Here is a 23,778-nt window from a genome sequence, read left to right as displayed (position 1 = left end):
GGGTGATCAGTGCAACCCATTTACTCCACGTAGCATCAGTTGCATGGTGTGTAGACGGGACGTTTCCTTTGAACATCCAGCCCAGCACTGGCAGTCGGGGTGCCAGGAGCAGCTGTGCTTCAGTACCAACCACTTCTGAAGCAGCTCAAACCCCTTCATATGCTGCCAATGTCTCTTTTTCAGTTGGAGTATAGTGGGCTTCAGACCCTCTGTATCTCCAACTCCAAAACCCAAGGGGTCGACCTCGAGTCTCCCCTGGTGCTTTCTGCCAGAGGCCCCAGGTAGGGCCAGTCTCCCCAGCCACGGTGTAGAGCATATCTTTTAAATCTTGTCCTTCCCGGACCAGCCCAAGAGCTACTGCATGAACTATCTCCTGTTTAATCTGTTCAAAGGCTTGTCGTTGCTCAGGGCCCCATTTGAAACCATTCTTCTTCCGGGTCACTTGATAGAGAGGGCTTACGATCAGACTGTAATTTGGAATAGGCATTCTCCAAAAACCCACAATGCCCAAGAAAGCTTGTGTTTCCTTTTTGCTGGTTGGTGGAGACATGGCTGCTCTTTTGTTGATCACATCCATTGGGATCTGACGACGTCCATCTTGCCATTTGATTCCTAAGAACTGGATCTCTTGTGCGGGTCCCTTGACCTTACTTTGTTTTATGGCAAAACCAGCTTTCAGAAGGATTTGGACTATTTTCTCTCCTTTCTCAAAAACTTCTTCCGCTGTGTTGCCCCACACGATGATGTCATCAACGTATTGAAGGTGTTCTGGAGCTTCTCCCTGTTCCAGTACAGTCTGAATCAGTCCATGGCAAATGGTAGGACTGTGTTTCCCCGCAAGGGCAGTCGATTCCAGGTGTACTGGACGCCCCTCCAAGGGAAAGCAAACTGTGGCCTGCGCTCTGCTGCCAGAGGGATTGAGAAGAATGCATTAGCGATATCAATTGTGGCATACCACTTGGCTGCCTTTGACTCTGGTTTGTATTGAAGTTCTAGCATGTGTGGCACAGCAGCACTCAGTGGCGGAGTGACTTCGTTCAGGCCACGATAGTCTACTGTTAATCACCACTCTCCATTAGACATCTGCACTGGCCATATGGGACTGTTAAAGGGTGAGTGGGTCTTACTGATGACTCCTTGGCTCTCCAGTCGATGAATGAGCCCATGGATGGGAATCAGGGAGTCTTGGTTCGTGCGGTATTGCTGCCGGTGTACTGTTGTGGTGGCAATCGGCACCAGTTGTTATTTGACCTTGAGCAACCCCACAACAGAAGTGTCCTTTGAGAGACCGGGCAAGGTAGACAGCCTTTTAATTTCCTCCATCTCCAAGGCAGCTACACCAAAAGCCCACCTGTACCCTCTTTGATCCTTGAAATACCCTCTCCTGAGTTAGTCTATGCCAAGGATGTACTGAGCCTCTGGGCCAGTGTAAAATAGGGTGCTTTTGCCACTCATTCCTGGTTAGTCTCACTTCGGCCTCCAATACAGTTAGCTCATGGGACCCCCCTCTCACTCTATTAATACAGATGGGTTCTGGTGCTATACACCTTGTGGCATTAGGGTGCACTGTGCACTGGTGTCCACTAAAGCTTTATACTCCTGTGGGTCGGACGTGCCAGGCCATCGGATCCACACAGTCCAATAAGCCCGGTTGTCCCTTTCCTCCACCCGGCTGGAGGCAGGGCCCCTCTAGTTTTGTTCATGGCATTCACAACTCACTTCCTGTAAAAGTGAATCAGGAGTCCCTCTATTACACTTAGAAATAAAATCTGCGCTTCTACTCCTCTGTCTGGGGACTTGCTCACTGGAAACTGGAGCAGCAGCTTTCCTGGAAGAGCCTCCCTGAGTGATTGTTCTTCCTTGCAGTTCACGTACCCGTGCCTGTAGGGTCAAGGTAGGCTTGCCATCCCACCTCATCATGCCCTCTCCGTGGTCATGCAGGCAGAACCATAGGGTGGCCCGTGGTGTGTATCCCCTCCTTTGAGCCAAAGGACGCTTAATCCTAACAGCTGAGACACTACTCTGTCGAGGTGGGGAGCAGGACAGATCTTCTTTGAGTTGCTGGACCTCTTGGGATAGTTTCTCCACAGCAGAGATGAGCAAGGAAGAGAGATTTGTTTTGTAATCCCGGAGTCTATCAATCACCTCCGCCACCGTTGGTGTCTCGTCATCTTTCCAGGACATCACTGCCAATGAGTTTGCATGCAAAGATGGTGCGCTCCGTACAAACTTCCGCCACATGGGACGTGTGCACTCGGCTTCATCTGGATCTTTGGATGACCGTTGATCGTCCAGGTCACCATAAATCACCTCAAGCACAGCTAATTCCCTTAGAGACTGGATGCCTTTCTCCATAGTTGTCCATTTTCCTGGGCAATATGTAACATCTTCTTTAAAGGGATACCTTTCCTTCACTCTGGAGAGGAGTCGCCCCCAGAGGCTGAGGGCTTGCGTTTGTTTTCCATTTGCTTTGTCAATGACCCATTCCCCAGAAACAGATCCCAGTTTTTTGGCTTCTTTTCCCTCTAATTCCAGGCTACTGGCCCCATTATCCCAGCATAGGAGCAGCCAGGTGACAATGTGTTCACCTGAACGATGGCTGAAATCTTATTGCATATCTCACAACTCACTCAAGGACAGGGATCGGGTGGTCTCTATTTCATTTATGACTTCTTCCTCCTCTCCTCGTGATGGCCCTGCTTCTTCATCATCCCGTTCTAAACGAGGTGATGCCCGCTTCCAAAATTTTGTCTTGTGTATGGGGGCAACGGATAGTGGCACGGGTTGATTCTCTGAGTCAGCTCCAGTACTTGTCGTGGGGGTTTGAGTAGCCACAGTGCTTGTCATGGGGGTTTGAGTGGCTGCAGTGCCAGTCACTTTGCATTTCAATCCAGAGACATTTTCTTCCCCCTGGGGGCACTGAATACTGTTGAGCAGGGCTCGGTATGCGTGGGGCAGGCCCCAGCACGTTGCAGTTATCTGTGTCCCTCTTGAGGTCCCAGCATAACAACATACTTTCTCCAAATATTCTACTAGTTTTTTAGGATTCTGCACTTGTTCGGGGGTGAAGCTCCAAAACACGGGGGGTGCCCACTGCCCTAGGTATTTGCCCATGCTATCCCACATACCCTGCCACTCCTAACTATCAAGGCTTGGGGAAGATTTCTGGGTAATATTCTTAAGTTGCTTAATCAAAACCAAAACAACATGCCCAAAAACTAACAATAAGTGCACCTTAACCACCCAAGGATGTTCAAGATACAAAAAGGTTGTTGTAATAGAGGCAGAGACATCATAGAAAAAAGTTGCAAAGATACCATTCTGTATTTATTTCCTCCATATAAAATCTCTCTGAGGAGGAGGTATATTTGCTAATTGCCTCAACAAGGTGGTATCCAAAGTACAGTAACTGTTTCAGCAAAAACCCCAATTACCAGATAAAGCTGAGAACAAGTGTTTGCATAACAAATCTCATAGGCAAAACATTATTAATGACAGCAGAACACAGCACACTAAACAAACCAACACCAATCTTTAACACCAACTGCAAAAAGGACAACATGGTGCTGTGACCCTTGAGCCCCACGTTGGGCACAAAAAGACTGTTGTGTTTTAGCCGGCAGCTCAGCCCCACACAGTCGCTCGCTCACTCCCCCACCGGTAGATGGGGTATAGAATCAGAAGGGTAACGCTCATGGGTTGAGATAAGAACAGTTTAATAATTAAAATTAAAACAACAGAACAACAACAAAAATGCAATGGAAAGGAAAACAGCGAGGGGCACAAACCCTGGGCGAGGGGGGCGGAGGGGGGAATGAACCACGGAAACAAACTGCATGCGACACAGCCCGTCACCGCCCACCAACCCAACACTGCGCCTCCTCCGAGCTGCCACTGCCCCCCCTTAATATACTGGTCATGGTGTTAGATGGTATGGAATGAATATCCCATTGGCCAGTTGGGGTCAGCTGCCCCAGCCGTGGCCCCGCCCCTCTCAGCCTCCCACCAACACAGCAGAGCTCGGGAATCTGGAAAGGACCCCGACCACCACAGGCACCACAGTGAAGAGATTTAACCCCTTCTCAGCCAAAACCAGCACATGAGGCCATTGCCTCTGTCTGCCTTGCTGTCACCCTCAGCTCCCAGCTTGCCTGCTCTTTTGGAGCAGCTACTCTTGCTGCTCCCTGACAGTGACCACCAAATGAACTGGAAACTTTAAATATATTTTTTTACCAAGTTGTAACTAGCATATTTGTCCAATATTTGACATAGAATTAGATTCTAAGTCTGGACATACTTTTATATTATGAAAAAATTTTGAGTCATTCTGAAAAGAAACTTGGTTTCTGAATGAGCTGAAAATACTATAAACAGAATCTTAAGTTCATAACACCAATTCAAAATACAAGGATTTGTGCGATTATCAGAGCACTGACAGGCAGCTAGCATTCCAACTTTCAAGAAAGATTAATTAAATTTGACTAATACATGCCCTTTCCCAGGTTTCTCAAGTCAGCAAGAAAGCTTATTATACAGTGTCAAACTTGAAAATAATGCAACACATTACATATTGGAGTAATGTTAATAAATTTGTGTAATTAAGGAGAGGAACTGTTAAGGAAAAAATCCAACAAGAACAGAAACATGAAAGCAAGTCTTGACGGTAATTCAACCCAAAAACTTTTTCCTTCTGTATTCCACACATATATTACTGATATATCATATATTACTGACATATCATGTAGCCCACATATACATTACTGATATATCATTGAAAACAACAATCTCTACAGACATGTACAGACATCTCTACAGACTGAAAGCAATCCAGTGTGCGAGCACGATCCCTTGCTAAAGATTATGAAAACACTTGGATGGTGCTAGATAGGATGATATTTTAAAGGTATGGTAATGAACAATATGTTCCTGTCTGTAAAACCTGCAGTTGCCATCTCCAAATATAGAAAAGAAAGCCACTGCAAAAAAACCCTCAGCATTGTTAACTAGCTCAAACCTCAGAAGACACAAGCGATAGGAGTAAGACACGTTACTGTGCCTAACGTATTAACAATGACATTCCCTGCTCACTGCAGGGGGATTGGACTAGATGGCCTTTAAAGGTCCCTTCCAACCCAAACTATTCTATGAATCTATGACATTACCAGAAGTATTTAGTATATATTTAAAATAGCAAGGGAATGCAAGCAAGAAGAAAAAATATGCAACAAGACAAATATCTCTTTAATCAACTAAAAAGATTGTCTTGAGTGAAGTAAGTTGTCATGGTTTAGCCCCAGTCAGCAACTAAACACCACACAGCTGCTCGCCCACTCCCCAACACCCCTGTGGGATGGGGGAGAGAATCGGAAGGGCCAAAGTAAGAAAACTCATGGGTTGAGATAAGAACAGTTTAATAATTAAAAAAAATAGTAATAATAGTAATCATCATCATCATCATCATCATAAAATGAAAAGGAAAATAATGAGAGAGAGAGATGTGAAACCTCAGGAGGAGGGGAAAAGCCCCAAACAACAAGTGATGCAACTGCTTGCCACCCGCCAACCGATGCCGCCGGTCCCCGAGCCACGATCACTGCTTCCCCCGGCCAACTCCCCCCCAGTTAATATACTGGGCATGATGTCATATGATATGGAATATCCCTTTGGCCAGTTTGGATCAGCTATCTTGGCTGTGTCCCCTCCCCTCCCGGCTTCTTGTGCACCCGGCAGAGCATGGGAAGCCTGGTCTAGTCCTTGACTAGTATAAGCACTACTTAGCAACAACTAAAACATCAGTGTGTCATCAACATTATTCTCATACTAAGTCGAAAACACAGCCCTATATCAGCTACAGTGAAGAAAATTAACTCTATCCCAGCTAAAACCATGCCATAAGTACATATACTTCTTAAAAAGCCAGAGATTTCAAAGTATAACACTGAAAGTTAGCTACTGGGCCTGGAAAATGAACACTATTAGTACAGTAAAATCTATGTGATTCATAAAAAAATGAACCTTGTAAATGGAACATTTATGCAAACCTCACCTTGTCACTTTCATTGCTGCAAATGTGATCTTGATGGATTGACTGGCATTGAAATGAAGTGCCAATGCTACCTACAAGAGAAGCAGGGGAGGGGAAAGAAAAGAAATGCATGAAAATGTAAACCCAATTCCTGTGTACGTTAAAAATAAATATAGACAACTGTACCAGCCAGAAGCTATTTTTACACGGCAGAGATATTTACTTACCAAACATCTGTATCTGACAGCTCTTATATTCAGGACAATAAACAGCTGAGAAACATTTTTCAGTGTGCCAGCAATAACTTCATCCAGATTTTTTAAAAAAAAAATGCTTACAGATAACAAAAATAGCACTGGTTCATCAGTCCAAAACATATGCAGTAAGATACATATGCACAAACTTAAGTAACAACTAAGCTGTACTTAACCAAAATAATTAGAAACTGGGAACAGCTTTTGGCTAACGTGCAAATGAATCCATATACTGAGCCTGTACACTGTGGAAAAAAGTCTCCCTCTTCCCCTTGAGCAAAGACACTTAAAAAAAAAAAAAAGTAAAAAAAACAGTCTCATTTGTAAAGCTGCATTATTACATGGTTTCCTTGTGGAAGATGTACCTAAAGCTTTTCCCTAACAATTTCTCACTGGTTTTGAAGTTTTGAAATGTGGATAGTTTTACTTTGTAATTTCACATACAGCATTTTTATACATCTTTGTGGCTCACATTGCTTTGGACCATAAGAGGACTGTTCAAAGATCTTGTAAGAATGCTTGACAAAATACAGACCAGGCACAGGCAGAAATCATTGCTAGTGCAGGGTCTCCTTAGACACTTCTCCCAACACAGTTATTTGGAAAAAAATTTGTAATGTGTCATTGCTTATTGCCATCACTAGTTAAACAAAAATTTATCAGACATTAAAATTGCTTTCAATATTTTTTTTTCTTGCTTTTAAAGTAGAAAGCCAAAAATCATATGTGAGCTTCAGTTAATTGGTGAGTACATTCACTTTGCCATAAACTTATTTTGTTCAAGGACATGATCTTCAAAGTTAATTTTTTAGAAAAGTTTTAATCCCTCCATTTTCAAATGGAAAGAATGCTTAAGAGCATGTCCTTTGGTTATGCACTCCCTCCTCAAGTAACCCCTTAACTGTATTTTAGAAAAGAAAAAAATAGTCCAAAAAATTGGTAGAATCCCCCTGTTACCTGAACACCCCTCACACATGATTTCACTACACTGAACCCGTTAAATTGTTACAGACTACTTAAGTAGTACATAAATGTAATAAATGGCCATTAAACCTAGATTTTTGGCTTGAACCTAAAAAATTGATACTAGTTGCAAACTACAAAAATTGATCCAGCTGTCACACTTGTTTAAAACTGTGAGCATACGTGCTCACAAGCAGGCTTTGAAGTGAATCTGGATTTCTGTGGCAGGTTAACATTGGCTGCCAGGTGCCCACCGAGCAGCTCTCTCACTCCCTTTCCTCAGCAAGACGGGGAAGCTCATGGGTCAAGATGAGAACAGGGAGATCGCTCACCAATTACCGTCATGGGCAAAACAGACTCTACTTGGGGAAGTTTAATTTATTTTATTGCCAAATAAAAATAGAGTAGTGTCATGGTTTCAGCTGGGATAGAGTTAATTTTCTTCACTCTAGCTGGTATAGTACTGTGCTTTGAAATTAGCATGGAAAAAAAAACCTGTTGAGATAACACACAGATGTTTAGGCTGTTGCTGGGTAGCGCTTATACTAGTCAAGGACATGTCTAGCCTCCCATGCTCTGCTGGGTGCACAAGAAGCTGGGAGGGGAGGGGGCACAGCTAAGAGAGCGGATTCAAACTGACCAAAGGGATATTCCATATCATGTAACGTCATGCCCAGTATGCTACCTGGGAGGGGCTGGCCGGGGGAGGGAAGGAGGAATCGCGGCTCGGGGACGGGCAGCGTCGGTCGGCGGGTGGTGAGCGGTTGTATCGTTCGTGTTTCTGCATTTTTTCCCTGTTTTCCCTTTCCTTCCTTTTCCCTTTTATTATATTAACATTACTGTCATTATTATCATAATCATTTATCATCATCATTCTATTGTAGTTATTAAACTGTGCTTATCTCAACCCACAAGTTCTTTTGCTCGTCCGATTCTCTTCCCCATCCCACAGGGGTGGGGGGGGGAGTGAGCGAGCGGCTGCGTGGTGTTCAGTTGCCAGCTGAGGCTGAACCACGACAGTCTATTTTTGGCGCCCAACGTAAAAGCACCTTCCCCCCACCCCCCTTCTTCCCAGGCTCAACTTCACTCCTGACTCCTCTACTTCCTCCCACCACCCTGAGAGGCACAGGGGAACAAGGAATGAGGGGTTGTGATCGGTTCATTACAATTCTTCTCTGCCACTCTATCCTCCTTATGTATCCTGTGCTCCACCGTGGGGTCCCTCCCACAGGAGACAGTTCTTCACAACCTTCTCCAATGTCAGTCCTTCCCACAGACTGCAGTTCATTAATTGCTCCAGTGTGAGCCCCCTGTGAGGTCATAGGTCCTGCCAGAAAACCTGCTCTGGCGTGAGCTCTCGACAGACTGCAGCTTCCTTCAGGACACACCTGCCTGCTGTGGCATGGGGTCCTCCACAGGCTGCAGGGTGGATATCTGCTCCACCATGGACCTCCACAGGCTGCAGAGGAATCTTTGCTCCAGCACTTAGAGCACCTCCTCCCCCTCCTTCTTCACTGACCTTGGTGTCTGCAAGGTGGTTTCTCTCACATTTTCTCACTCCTCTCTCCCAGCTGCTGCTGCATGACATTTTTTACCCTTTCTTGAATATTTTATCACAGAGGCACCACCAGCATAATTCACTGGTTCAGCTTTGGCCAGCGGTGGGTTCGTCTTGGAGCTGGCTGGCTCTGTCCAATACGGGGGCAGCTCCTGATCTCTTCTCACAGAAGCCCCCCCTGCAGCCCCCCCACTCTGCTATCAAAACCTTGCCACGTAAACCCAATACAATTTCACAGGGTTTTTTTATTGCTATTAGTTTGGTCTATGTGGTAAGGATGAAATAAGAGTATTTTTATTTAGGACAACACCTTTTTTCATGTAAATGTGGTTTTAAATCCTGAAAGCTTCACTGTTAATTCAAACATCAGTCATTATTTAGCTTCATATTCTTTCTGGTATTATTTACATGGGAACATGCTCAGGGTACTAAAAATAGCAGAAGGGTTTTTCACCTTTGGGTACAGTAATTTCTATCAAGACTAGCTTGACAGACACCCAAATAATATCAGTCATGTGTGGCCAGTACAAAATGAAAGCTTAGTTATAATTGTAGTGTAGCTGGGTATCAGGGCTGTGCTTCTGTGTATACCCAGCAGCCAGAAGCTCCCCAGCTAGTCTCGGCTACATGAGACAATGGACTGACTTGAGAGAAGGTGATTGACAACTCCTGGCCCCTTCACAGCAAAACATTTGACTAATTGTTACAGGACCTCTCCCAGTGGGAAGTTCAGACAGTCCAGGTGATTCCCACAGGCAGCCCCTGCTGTGCATAGGCCAATTGATAGGCACTACTTATATGCTTCAATATGTTAAGATCCTCGGTGGAGAATCTGGCAGTCCAAGTGACTCCCCCAAGCAGTTCCTGCTGTAGAATTGACCTAACCGTACATAGATAAGATATTTGTAAATAGTCAGTAGAACCTGTTCCTGCAGATGCAGAAATGGTCACATAGGACAGTCTTTTGTACATAGTTAAGAGGCGATAATCAATAGCAATGGCTCATGCATGCATTGGAGTGGTCACGTAGGAGGAGCCATCTGGATTATAAGAATTCACTAGAAAAATAGTTCAGGGAGTCTCAACTGATCCAACTGAAGATATCGTTACAAGGAGCCTTACAATGGAGGATCCTGTTGCCATCCAGACAGCAATGGATCAGCCTGTTAGAGAGATTTGATTCATGTGGTGGGTTAACCTTGGCCAGCAGCCAGGTGCCCACCCAATCACACTCCACTCCTCCTCTACAACACAGGGGATGAAAAACCTCATGGGTCAAGGTAAAGACAGGGAGATTGCTTATCAATTACTGTCATGGGCAAAAAAAGACTTGGGGAAAATTATTTTATTTCCAATTAAAAGAGATTTGGGCACTGAGAAATAAAGACAAAAATTAAAATAACACCACACCCCACTCTTTTCCCAGGCTCAACTACATTCCATTGTTCCAGGCTCTTCTGCCTGCCCACCCCCACCCCCCCAGCAGCACTGGGAGGATGTAGGGTGGGGGGGGTTTACAGCTAGTACATAACAGTTCCTCTCTGCTGCTCACTCCTCCTCACATTTTTCCCCTGTTCCAGCGTGGGTCCCCTCCATAGGCTGCAGTCCTTCAGGAAAAATATTGCTCCAGCATGGGTTCTCCACAGGCCAAAATTCCTATCAGGAGGAATCTGTTCCAGCATGGACTTTTCACAGGCTGCAGCTCCTTCAGGAAATATCCAGCTGCTCTGGTGTGGGGCACTCCATGGGCTGCAGTGAATATCTATCTGTTCCAGCATGGTCTCTTCCACAGCCTTCAGGGGAATATCTGCTCTAGCACCTGGAATACCTCCTCCCCCTCCTTCTTCTCTGAACTTGGTGTTCCCTCTGCTGTTTCTCACTCTTTTTTCTCTCCTTCTCTGCCTGTCTGGTGTTTTGCCCTTTCTTAAATACATTTTCACAGAGGTAAAACCAACTTTGCTGATTGTCTCAGCTTTGGCCTGTGGTGGGTCCATTGCAGAGCTGGCTGGAACTGGCTGTGTCTGGCACAGGATAGCCTTTGACCTGTTCTCACAGAGGCCACTCCTGCAGCACCCCTCCCACCAAAACCTTGCCACATACACCCAATAGAATTCATCACGTGAACATTTTCCTATGCAAAATGTCCCACTAAATTAGCTGGTTTTTTTAAACAAGCACTCTGTCCATGAGTGTTTGTGCAACACATCTTTATTGTCAAGAATGATTAGCATGGACCACAGCAGAAAGAGGCAGCCAACAGATGCAGCAGTTTCTGGGTTCTGCTTCTCTGAGGTCTTCTTGACACCTCCTTGAATTTCTGGGCACTGGGATTGGAAATTCTTGGGAACCCTCAGAGAAACTTGAGGATGCCTGCTGCTGTCCATTAAGGCTAAGGATAAGGTACGGACAGCTCTAGCAGCTTTTAAGTCAGCTGTCCTGATCAAAAGGTGCCTACAACTTTTGTCCTAGTTCATCCCTGAATAGGAAAGGTGAAGCACCCTTTTAGCTGGTGCTAGGAAAAGGCCTATATAACAGCCAAATCACAGCTCCCAGACTTTAGTGAAGAAAGACAGAAGTGTGGCAGTTTGCATAGCTGGACATCTAAAAACACGCAACTAGAACAGAAACAGTGCAAAGCATATATTATTAAGAGACATAGATTCTTAGAAGAAGAGAAAACAATAAATAACTAAAAAAATTGAGAAATATCAGATGTAATGTAGACTAAAACAGTAGTTCTCATCCCAGAGAGAATCTAATACTGGCATCTAAACAAAAAGTAATGAACAGTAGAAAAAACACTCTTCAGGTTGTTTTTTATTATTTATTTGAAAATTATAACTATTTATTCATTTCACAATGCATGCTGGTTTTGGCTGAGATAGAGTTAATTTTCTTTATAGTAGCTAGTATAGGGCTATGTTTGGGATTTGTCCTGAAAACAGTGCTGAAAATACAGGGGTGTTTTAGTTCCTGCTGAGCAGTGCTTACACAGAGTCAAGGCCTTTTCTGCTTCTCAGACCAACCAGCAGCCAGTAGGCTGGGGGTGCTCAAAAAGCTGGGAGGGGACACAGTAGGGACAGTTGACCCCAAGTGACCAAAGGGATATTCCATACCCTGTGATGTCATACTCAGCAAGAAAAAGCTGAGGGAAGTAGAAGGAAAGGGGGATGTTCAGAGTTATGGCGTGTCATGGTTTAGCCCCAGTCAGCAACTAAGCACCACAGAGCTGCTTGCGCACTCCCCCCACCCCAGTGGGATGGGGGAGAGAATTGGAAGAGCAAAAGTAAGAAAACTCATGGGTTGAGATAAGAACAGTTTAATGATTAAAACCATAATAGTAAAAGTAGAATCATAGACTGTCCCAAGTTGGAAGGGACCTGCAAGCATCATCGAGTCCAACTCCTGTCCCTGCATAGGACAAACCCAAAATTCATACCATGTGTCTGAGGGCGTTGTCCAAGTGCTTCTTGAATAGCGTCAGGCTTGGCACTGTGACTACCTCCCTCCCTAGGGAGCCTGTTCCAGTACTCCACCACCCTCTGGGTGAAGAACCTTTTCCTAATATCCAACCTAAACCTCCCTGGCATGTCTTCCTGCCATTCCCTCAGGTCCTATCACTGGTCACCAGAGAGACGAGATGAGCGCCTGCCTCTCCTCCTCCTCCCCTTGTCAGGAAGCTGTAGACCACAATGAGGTCTTCCCTCAGTCTCCTCTTCCCCAGGCTGAACAAACCAAGTGACTTTAGCTGCTCCTCATACAGCTTCCCCTCTAAAACCTTCACCAATTTCATGGCCCTTCTCTTGATACTCTCTAATAGCTTTATATCCTTAATATACTGTGGCGCCCCAAACTGCACACATTACTCAAGGTGAGCCTGCACCAGTGCAGAGTAGAGTGTGACAATCCCCTCCCTTGACTGGCTAGCAATACAGTCCTTGATGCACACCAGGACATGTGTGCTGGTTTTGGCTGAGAAGGGGTTAATTCTCCTCACCGTGGGGGGGCGGGCTACCCATTCAGGTTCCCCTGTGTGACGGGGGGCTGGGAGGGGCAGGGCCATGGTGGGGGCGGCTGACCCCAACATGGCCAATGGCATGTTCATTCCATACCATGTGACACCATGACCAGTATATTAAGGGGGGGCAGTTTGCGGCTCGGGGGAGGCATGGCGTTGGGTTGGTGGGTGGTGAGCGGGGAGCGGCTGCGTCGCATGCGGTTTGTTTCAGCTGTTCATTCCCCTCCCCTGGGGTTTTGCGCCTCTCGTTGTTCTCCTTTACATTGCATTTCTGTTGTTGTTTCTTTTAATTTTTATTATTAAACTGTTCTTATCTCAACCGACGAGCGTTACCCATCTGATTCTCTCCCCCATCTACAGGTGGGGGAGTGAGCGAGCGACTGCCACGTCGGCAGAGCGCATTGCTGCATATCGAGTCAGTCATCATTCCATCACTGCCGCACATTGCTTGTTTCACCAAAGTTTATCTTCCATGGATCGGGAGGCTTCTACTATGATATCACTGATACAACACAGAGTTGACAAAAAATATTCTATAGCAGTTATCTGTGTCTCTCTGGAGTTCCCAGGGTAACAACATACTTTCTCCAAATATTCTACTAGGTTTTTAGGATTCTACACTTTTTCGGGGGTGAAACTCCAAAACACTGGGGGTGCCCACTGCCATAGGTATTTGCCCATGCTATCCCACATGCCGTGCCACTCCTAACTATCAAGCCTTGGGGCAGATTTCTGGGTAATATACTTAAGTTGCTTAGTCAAAACCAAACAACATGCCCAAAAACTAACAATAAGTGCACCTTAACCACTCAGCCCGACACAGTCGCTCGCTCACTCCCCCACCGGTGGGATGGGGTACAGAATCAGAAGGGTTGAGATAAGAACAGTTTAATAATTAAATTTAAAAGAAACAATAACAGAAATGTAGTGTAAAGGAGAACAAGGAGAGGCGCGAAACCTGGGGGGGGGGGGGGAGGGGAATGAACCGCCGAAATAAACCGCATGAGACGCAGCAGCTCCCCGCTCACCACATGTTTAGAGGAAGTGAGTTGTGAATGCCATGATCAAGACTAGAGGGGCCCTGCCTCCAGCCAGGTGGAGGAAAGGGATAACCGGGCTTACTGGACTGTGTGGATCCGATGGCCTGGCACATCAGACCCACAGGAGTATAAAGCTTTAGTGGACACTGGAGCACAGTGCACCTTAATGCCATCAAACTATATAGGGGCAGAACCCATCAGTATTGCTGGAGTGACAGGGGGACCCCAAGAGCTAACTGTATTGGAGGCCCAAGTGAGCCTAACCGGGAATGAGTGGCAGAAGCACCCCATTGTGACTGGCCCAGAGGCTCCGTGCATCCTTGGCATAGACTACCTCAGGAGAGGGTATTTCAAGGTCCCAAAAGGATACAGGTGGGCATTTGGTGTAGCTGCCTTGGAGATGGAGGAAATGGAACAGCTGTCTACCTTGCCCGGTCTCTCGAAGGACCCTTCTGTTGTGGGGTTGTTGAAGGTCAAGGAACAACAGGTGCCAATCGCCACCACAACAGTGAACCGGTGGCAATATCGCACCAACAGAGACTCTCTGATCCCCATCCATGAGCTCATTCACCAACTGAAGAGCCAAGGAGTGATCAGTAAGACCCACTCGCCCTTTAACAGTCCCACATGGCCAGTGCGGAAGGCTAATGGAGAGTGGAGGCTAACAGTAGACTACCGTGGCCTGAACGAAGTCACTCCGCCACTGAGTGCTGCTGTGCCACACATGCTAGAACTTCAATACGAACCAGAGTCAAAGGCAGCCAAGTGGTATGCCACAATTGATATCGCTAATGCATTTTTCTCAATCCCTCTGGCAGCAGAGCGCAGGCCACAGTTTGCTTTTCCTTGGAGGATGTCCAGTACACCTGGAATCGACTGCCCCAGGGGTGGAAACACAGTCCTACCATTTGCCATGGACTGATTCAGACTGTACTGGAACAGGGAGAAGCTCCAGAACACCTTCAATACATTGATGACATCATTGTGTGGGGCAACACAGCGGAAGAAGTTTTTGAGAAAGGAGAGAAAATAGTCCAAATCCTTCTGAAAGCTGGTTTTGCCATAAAACAAAGTAAGGTCAAGGGACCCGCACAAGAGATCCAGTTCTTAGGAATCAAATGGCAAGATGGACGTCGTCAGATCCCAATGGATGTGATCAGCAAAAGAGCAGCCATGTCTCCACCAACTAGCAAAAAGGAAACACAAGCTTTTTTGGGTGTTGTGGGATTTTGGAGAATGCCTATTCCAAATTACAGTCTGATCGTAAGCCCTCTCTATCAAGTGACCCAGAAGAAGTATGATTTCAAATGGGGCCCTAAGCAACGACAAGCCTTTGAACAGATTAAACATAAATATGGGGAGGCCTGGCAAACTGACTATATTACACTCCCACAAACCCATCAATGCAAGCACCATGTGCTTACAATGGTAGAAACAACGACGGGCTGGCTGGAAACATATCCTGTCCCCCACGCCACTGCCCAGAACACTATCCTGGGTCTCGAAAAACAAGTCTTGTGGCGACATGGCACCCCAGAGTGAATTGTGTCAGACAACGGGACTCATTTCCGAAATAACCTCATAGACAGCTGGGCCAAAGAGCATGGTACTGAGTGGGTGTATCACATCCCCTGTCATGCACCAGCCTCTGGGAAAATTGAACGGTACAATGGACTGTTAAAAACTACACTGAGAGCAACGGTGGGTGGAACATTCAAGCACTGGGATACACATTTACTAAAAGCCACCTGGTTAGTCAACACGAGGGGATCTGCCAATCAAGCTGGCCCTGCCCAGTCAGAAATCCTACATACTGTGGAAGGGGATAGAGTCCCTGTAGTGCATGCAAAAAGTATGCTGGGCAAAACAGTCTGGGTTCTTCCTGCCTCCGGCAAAGGCAAACCCATTCGTGGGATTGCTTTTGCTCGAGGACCTGGGTGCACTTGGTGGGTGATGCGGGAGGATGGAGGAGTCCGGTGTGCGCCTCAAGGGGATTTGATTTTGGGCAAAAACAGTCAATGAACTGAATGGCACAATGCAAACTGCTATATAATATTGTATGTCACCTCTGTGTTGTATCAATGATATCAGAGTACAAGCCTCCCAATCCATGGAAGATAAACTGTGAAACAAGCAAAGTGCAGCAGTGATGGAACGATGACTGACTCGGTATGCAGCAACCCAACACCACACACACCATCTCTCCCACCCTGAAAGACTGATATGACAGATGGAGCCCAGAGTCGTGGACCGGGTGAACTCAATGGACATTTTAGTGGACATTTTACAGGGAAGGTCCATAGAGTAAGGGAATGATGCCTGTGTATTATGTTAAAGGATGGGAAGGGGAGGGGTGGTGGTTGCTAAGGTTGTATTGGATGGTATGGGACCTGGGCATGGTGTAAATGGTATGGAATAAGGGGTGGAGAATGTGCTGGTTTTGGCTGAGAAGGGGTTAATTCTCTTCACTGTGGGAGTCGGCTACCTTTCCAGATTCCCGCGCTCTGCCGCGCGTCGGCGGGAAGCTGGGAGGGGCAGGGCCATGGTGGGGGCGGCTGACCCCAACTGGCCAATGGCATGTTCATTCCATACCATGTGACACCATGACCAGTAGATTGAGGGGGGTGCGTTTGGGGCTCGGGAGCGGCGTGGTGTTGGGTTGGTGGGTGCCGAGCGGCTGCATCACATGCGGTTTGTTTTGGCGGTTCATTCCCCTCCCCCCCCCCCAGGTTTTGCGCCTCTCCTTGTTGTCCATTCAATTGCATTGTTTTTTTTTCAATTTTAACTATTAAACTGTTCTTATCCCAACCCACGAGCATTACCTTTCTGATTCTCTCCCCCATCACACTGGTGGGGGTGTGAGCGAGCGACTGTGTCGGGCTGAGCTGCCGGCTGAACCACGACACAGAGTGATTCTCCCAGGGTGATCAACAGACAAAGATACGGTTCAGAAATGTTTCCAAGTAAATGTATGCGAGCATATTCATAAAAGCAACCTAGGGAGGGTATCAAACAAGGAAGGAAAGAAAAGGAGGTTTGAAATAAAAGAACGAGTACTTAAGAGTTGAGTGGTGGGTTAAGCATGCATATGTGAAGGTTTGAGAGGATAATGAATAATAAAATACTGTTATTTAATTGGGATAAACTTGCAAAAACAAACAAAAGTTAACCCCATAATGCTTGACTGTAACTGATGTGTTAAAACCAGCATTTCTTTCAAGAGTAAGGGGGAAAAATATAATAGTAAAAATCAATGCATAAATGCAATGACTGTTAATTTAACTTTAAAAATAAAGTTTATTTATTATAAAGAAGAAATGGAAGCAGTGGATAACAGCTGTGGAAGGAAGAGTAGTGAACAGCTGCTTAAAAATATTAGCTAATAAAGTTGATAAATTAAGGAAACAAAGAAATGCAGTTAATTAGACACTTAGCGTCACCAGAAGCACCTACAGAGGGAGATGTGCTAGCTTGGATAACTTAAATGACTTTTAATAACCAACTTTGCTATTTTTGACAGAGGAGTAAGTCATCCATTTCAACCCTATGGCTATTTTTAATTGTTGCTTGGCTTCAGTACAGTTGTTTTGATTTTATCATCATATGCGCATGTATGAAAAAGAAGGTATAGGTACCTTTCTTTAGAGATTAATTGCCATGGCTAAGGGCTGAACTTCAAAACATGAGAAAATTACGGACAAACTGAGGGAAGAAAAATTGATCCAATTTCAAGGCACCTCGTTTTCCAAACAAGAGAAACCCCGATCATGAAAATAAGTGTCTCTGTTTCCACTATTGAGGTATATAAGAAATTATTACAATAAACTAGTAATACCGTGTTTTAAGATGCTAAGATTAATGCTGTCTTGCTAACAAGTTTCTGATTTCAAGGAAATATATTATTTGTGGACTGAAAATGATAGTAGTGTTGTAAGGGGCCTCAGGCAAGAATGCACTCAAGGAAATAATCTTTGCAAGCGTGATGGGGAACATCCTGGAGGTTTGCAAACAACCTAGCTGCAGGTGCCAGTCAAAACCAGGACAAAAGGGACTAAGGACATCTCCATCAAGATAAGAGTCAGAACACCAGTTCAGACCAACACACCTTGCAACACACTGTGACAAGATTGCTGGATGGGCCAACTGACAACCATATTGTCATGGTTTAGCTGGCAGCTCAGCCCCACACAGCCGCTCGCTCACTCCCCCACCGGTAGATGGGGGAGAGAATCAGAAGGGTAATGCTCGTGGGTTGGGATAAGAACAGTTTAATAATAAAAATTAAAAGAAACAACAACAGAAATGCAATGGAAAGGAGAACAAGGAGAGGCACAAAACCCCGGGGAGGGGGAAGGGGAATGAACCACCGAAACAAACCGCACGTGACGCAGCCGCTCACCGCCCGCCGACCTGACGCCATGCCACTCCCGAGCTGCAAACTGCCCCCCCCTTAATATACTGGTCATGGTGTCACTTGGTATGGAATGAACATGCCATTGGCCATGTTGGGGTCAGCCGCCCCCACCATGGCCCTGCCCCTCCCAGCCCCCCACCATGCAGCAGAGCGGGGGAAGCTGGAAAGGTAGCCGACCCCCCACGGTGAGGAGAATTAACCCCTTCTCAGCCAAAACCAGCACAATTACATCATTGGAATAAACTTCTTAGTGAATCACAAGAAATAGAACAAGAAGATAAAAACATTAATAAAGAGACACCAAGAGGGGAAACTTCAGATTATGTTAGAAAACCAACAGCTACTGTGCTTTGGAAGAAATGGTAATAGCAATGCCCGTGATATTGTGATATTCTCTACACTGCTTTGCATGCTTTCATGCTATGGATAATTTGACTGAAGGTCATAAATTGATTAAGAAAAAAAAAATACTTTGGCATGCCCAGATGACCAATATACTGAGATGAATCACAATGAATCCATATACTAATATCATTCATTCCAACATTGGCCTTTCTCTGAGCAAAGAGGGGGGCTGTACTTATTTGAAACAAAAATTTGAACATTCATAGAAATGAAATATGAGTGCAAATGTATGTGAGTGTGATAAAACATCATAAGAAGCAGCAGAACATGGGTTAAAAGAATACCCTGTATGGATAATGAAGAACATGGTTCCCAGGGCACTGTTCTCAGATGTGCAACTCAGGAATGTGTTTCTGTCACAACCAGGTGGCCTGCACTCTGGTCAGATCACAGCACAGATGACTTGTCAGCAGAAGACCCTGCACTCTAAAAACAAGAAGATGACAATAAGCTTGCATTTCTTTTCCTGTTAGCCCAACAGGAAAACAGACAACGAGCAGGTACCTTGCCTAAGACTGATGGAGACCGAAGTCCACACAATTCTGAAGTAAAGGACCACTCCATAACAACTGTTGACTACTATAGGGTATAAAAGGTCTGGCCAAAAATAGCACATTGTCACCAATCGAGAGGAACCCTAGATAAGTAGTGAGGGCTTGACAGCTAGTGTCCCTTTTCCTCAATGTAGCACACAAGTGATCCTGGCCAGACTACTTAGACATACATTTTTGTGGCCATGAGTGCGTGGGTGTGAGAAAGTGAGCGGGTAAAATCAACTTGGAAATTTAGTAAATAAATATCATTTTCCCTTTCCATAAGATCCTGCACTGAATTTTGTTACAGAAATTTCCCTACATGTATACTGTCCCATTAGGTAGTTGTAGGCAGCAGTAAGATCTCCCCATAGCTTTCTGTTCTTAAGGCAGAAAAAAACCTACAACAAAAACAATTCTCTCAGCCTCTCCTCATATGTCATGTGTTCCAGCCCCCTAACCATCTTGGTGGCCTCTGCTGGACTCATTCCAGTATGTCAATGTCTTTCTTATACCGGGGAGCCCCAAACTGTACACAGTACTCCAGATGTGGTCTCACCAGTGCTGAGTAGAGGGGAATATAATCGCCTCCCTCAACCTGCTGGCTACTCTCAGCTTTCTAGCTAGTGGGGCTCCAGCCTGTCCTGTTGCATGGGATTATTCCATCCCAGATGCAGGACCTTGCATTTGCCTTAGTTAATGTTCATGAGGTTCCTGTCAGCTCACATAGCCACCTTATCAAGATCCTGTGAATAGTAGCCATTTCCTCCAGCATATCAACCATTCCTCCCAATTTCGTGTCATCCACAAACTTGCCAAGGGTACATTCTGTCCCATCGTCCAGGTCCTTAATAAAGATATTAAATAGTAAAGGCCCCAGTATCAACAACTGAGGGATATCGGTAACAGGCTACCAGTAGGACTTTGTAAACTTGGTCACAAAGCTTTGAGCCCAGCAGTTCAGGCAATTGTCCATCCACCTTATAGCCCACCTATCTAAACCATCTCTCTCCAGCTTGGCTGTATGGATACTATGGGAGACAGTGTCAAAGGCTTTCCTTAAGTCAAGGTAAACTACATTCACTCTTCTCCCTGTGTCCACAGAGAGAGTCACCCCATCATAGAAAGCTATTGGGTTGGTCAAACACCAGGTTGCCCAGAGAGATGGTAGATGCCCCATCCCTGGAAACATTCAAGGTCAGGTTGGACGGGGCTCTGAGCAACCTGATCTAGTTGAAGATGTCCCTGCTCATTGCAGTGGGGTTAGACTGGATGACCTTTAAAGGTCCCTCCCAACCCAAACTATTCTATGATTCTGTGATTCTATGATTTGTTCCATAACCCTCCTGGCAAAAGAGGTAAGGCCCCATAGACTTATGTGCATTCACTTGCAGCAGTAAATTCCATACAAGTTCAAAGTTGACTGGAAGCTTATCACTCCCCCAGTTGCAGCCCTCCAACCCAGGGCTCCAGGGGTCCCAGGGCCCATCACTGGCATTAAAGGCGGAGGCAAAGAAGGCATTAAATGTCTCTGCTTTATCTCCATCCCTATCGGTGAGGCGACCAACATCGTCAAGTAACGGACCAATGTTTTCTTTAGTCCTCCTTTTGCTGTTAACATACTTTAGAAAGCCTTTCCTGTTATCCACCGCAGTACTGGCCAGCTTCAACTCCCATTGAGCTTTGGTCGTATGAATTTTCTCCCTGCAGTGGCAAACAGCATCTCTGTAGTCCTCCTGTGTAGCCTGACCTTGCTTCCAAAGTCCATACACTTTCTTTTTCTGCCTAAGTTCCAGAAGGGGATCCCTGTTCAGACAAGCTGGCTTTCTGCCCCGCTTGCTTGACTTCCAACACATTGGAATTGCCTTCCTCTCTTAAAAGATGCCTCTTAAAAAGTGACCAGCATTTATGGAATCCAGTACGCTCAAAAGCAGATCCTCAGGGGACCTTACTAACTAGATCCTTGAACAGCCTGAAGTCTGCTCTCCCAAAATCCAGAGTAGCAGCTGTCCTGGTTTCAGCTGGGATAGAGTTAATTTTCCTCCTAGTAGCTGGTATAGTGCTGTGTTTTGTATTTAGTATGAGAATAATGTTGATAACACACTGATGTTTTAGTTGTTACTAAGTAGCGCTTATACTAGTCAAGGACTTTTCAGCTTCCCATGCTCTGCCAGTGAGGAGGTGCACAAGAAGCTGGGAGGGGGCACAGCCAGGACAGCTGACCAAAACTGGCCAAAGGGGTATTCCATACCATATGACGTTGTGCTCAGTATATAAGCTGAGGGGAGTTGGCCGGGGGGCAGCGATCGCTGCTCGGGGACGGGCTAGGCATCAGCCAGCGGGTGGCGAGCAATTGTATCGTGCATCACTTGCTTTGTATATTATTATTATTATTATCATTATCATCATCAATCACCACCACTACTAGTACTACTAGTGCTGCTACTATTTCACTTTCTTTATTTCAGTTACTAAACTGTCCTTATCTCAACCCATGAGTTTTCTCACTTTTACTCTTCTGATTCTCTCCCCCATCCCACCGGTGGGGGAGCGGGGGAGCGAGCGAGCAGCTGTGTGGTGCTTCAGTTGATCATCCAGAGATCTGCCCCAAGGCTGGATAGCTGGAATGGCAGGGTGTGTGGGATAGCATGAGCAAGTACCTAGGACGGTGGGCACCTCCAGTGTTTTGGAACCTCAACCCTGAACAAGTGCAGAATCCTGAAAAACTAGTAGAGTATTTGGAAAAAGTATGTTGTCACCCTGGCAATTCCAGAGAGACACAGATCACTGCAATGTGCTGGGGCCTGGCGCATGCCTACCGAGCCCTGTTCAACACTATTCAGTACCCTCAAGGGGAAGAGAAGGCCTCTGGATCTGACGACAAAGTGACAGGCACTGTGGCTTCTCCAACCCCCACGACAAGAAATGCCTTTACTCCAACCCTGGCGACAGGCATTGCGGCTCTGTGGGGTCGTTGACCTAAGGATAAGGAAACACATATAGCAGAAGCCTGCAGAAAGGAAGCCATGTATGTGTTCTTCTCATACACGTGTGTGTGAGCAAGTGTGTGATTGCTAGCAAATAGCAAGTCAAACTACCCAGTGAGTAGGTGAAGTGATCTCCGAGCCAGGTGTGTATATGTGTGTGTCTCTAAGGGTGAGACCGCAGGGGATGGGATTGGCTATTAGAGAAACTGGGGAAGTCCCATACTGCTGGGGTTGGGGGTAGTGTGTTTTGTGTGTGCGTGTGCACACATGCACCTGTGAGTGAAGCAGGCTGTACCAGCAACTGGAGTGGTGGCATGGGCATCAGGGGCTCACATGTCCAGGTGCCAGCAACTGGGGAGACCAGGATCCAGGGGCCAGCTCCTGGGACAGACCAGGTGTCTGAGCCAAGCTACTGGAGGGATACACATTGTACGTGCATGTGTGTATATTTACCATTAATGGACCTTCACCCTGATCAGCTAGAGAGGGGTCCAGGATAAGGCCATTGGTGCTGTTTGTGTTTTTGTGAGCACTGAGTGTGTCCGTCTGTGTTGACCTGCGTGGCTGGCCATGCATCTATGTGTATATTTGTGGGTATATGTGTGTGTGCGTGCATGTGTGTGTGCCTATTGGGAATACATTCTTAGCTTTGCTACTGGTTAGACCCATGGGGCATGGAGCTGCGGCAGCCTCGCCTCTGTCAATGTCGGCCAATCACAGGGGAGTCTGAGAACACACGGGGTATGGTGGAATCAGAACTGTTGGCTCCCTGCCATAAAATGGTGGCTGAAACAAAATGGCATTCCCTCTGCACGTAGTGGGAGGGGTTGCTGGTTCTGACATTTTTCCAGGTAAACTGGAAGGGGTGACTTGCTCTGCTGCCCAATCACAGGGCAGCCTGAGAACACATGGGTTATGACATTTTAAAAAATGCCAGCCTCCAGGGCAAAAACGGGTGGGGTAAACTCATCTTGTGACTGGAACAGAGAAGGGACCTACTAGGGCAAGTGGGACATGCAGCTGTAAATAGGGGCAGGGCTTCTACAGGTATTGGCAGGTGTGGCACCTGTCACCTCTTGACTTTGATAAGAGTTGTACTTACATTACTGTCATGGGAATCTCTTGGCCTTGACCCAGCAACACCTACTATTTCACTTTATTTTATTTCAATTACTAAACTGTTCTTATCTCAACCCATGAGTTTTCTCACTTTTACTCTTCCGATTCTCTCCCCCATCCCACCGGCGGGGGAGCGAGCGGCTGTGTGGTGCTTCAGTTGATGGCTGGGGTTAAACCATGACAGCAGCTCTGCTTACAGTTTTTTCTCATATCACCAAAGACATTAAACTCAACCATCCAACGTGAGTCAGCAGTGTGCCCTTGCAGCAAAGGCGGCCCACCGCATCCTGGGCTGTATTAGAAATAGTGTAGCCAGCAGATCCAGGGAAGTGGTCCTTCCTCTATTTTCAGCACTTGTGAGACTGCATCTGGAATGCTGTGTCCACTTTTGGTATCCCCATTACAAAAATTACACTGACCTACTAGAGGTGTTGGTAGTGGGTGGGGGCTGCAGGGGTGGCC

At 46.1% G+C, this 23,778-nt stretch overlaps 1 protein-coding gene and 1 long non-coding RNA gene across 3 annotated transcripts in view; one reads left to right on the top strand and one right to left on the bottom strand.

Moving 5' to 3' along the window:
• Positions 1 to 23,778, bottom strand: part of LOC135310848 (E3 ubiquitin-protein ligase RNF38-like) — a 205,611-nt gene that overhangs the window by 117,882 nt on the left and 63,951 nt on the right. The window contains exon 2 of one of the 2 annotated variants that reach the window (XM_064439904.1): positions 6,047 to 6,117. The exons of the other annotated variant lie outside the window; for it this stretch is intronic. Within the exon in view, the coding sequence (XP_064295974.1) occupies positions 6,047 to 6,117 (71 nt within the window). The remainder of the gene's footprint in view (positions 1 to 6,046; positions 6,118 to 23,778) is intronic. 2 annotated transcript variants of the gene reach the window in all.
• Positions 7,960 to 23,778, top strand: part of LOC135310850 (uncharacterized) — a 239,059-nt gene continuing 223,240 nt past the window's right edge. Inside the window, exon 1 of the long non-coding RNA XR_010370825.1 lies at positions 7,960 to 7,998. This is a non-coding gene — a long non-coding RNA (uncharacterized LOC135310850). The remainder of the gene's footprint in view (positions 7,999 to 23,778) is intronic.

Source organism: Phalacrocorax carbo (assembly GCF_963921805.1).
Source record: "Phalacrocorax carbo chromosome W unlocalized genomic scaffold, bPhaCar2.1 SUPER_W_unloc_2, whole genome shotgun sequence".
Classification (NCBI taxonomy): domain Eukaryota; kingdom Metazoa; phylum Chordata; class Aves; order Suliformes; family Phalacrocoracidae; genus Phalacrocorax; species Phalacrocorax carbo.
This window is presented reverse-complemented; position numbering and strand designations above follow the sequence as displayed.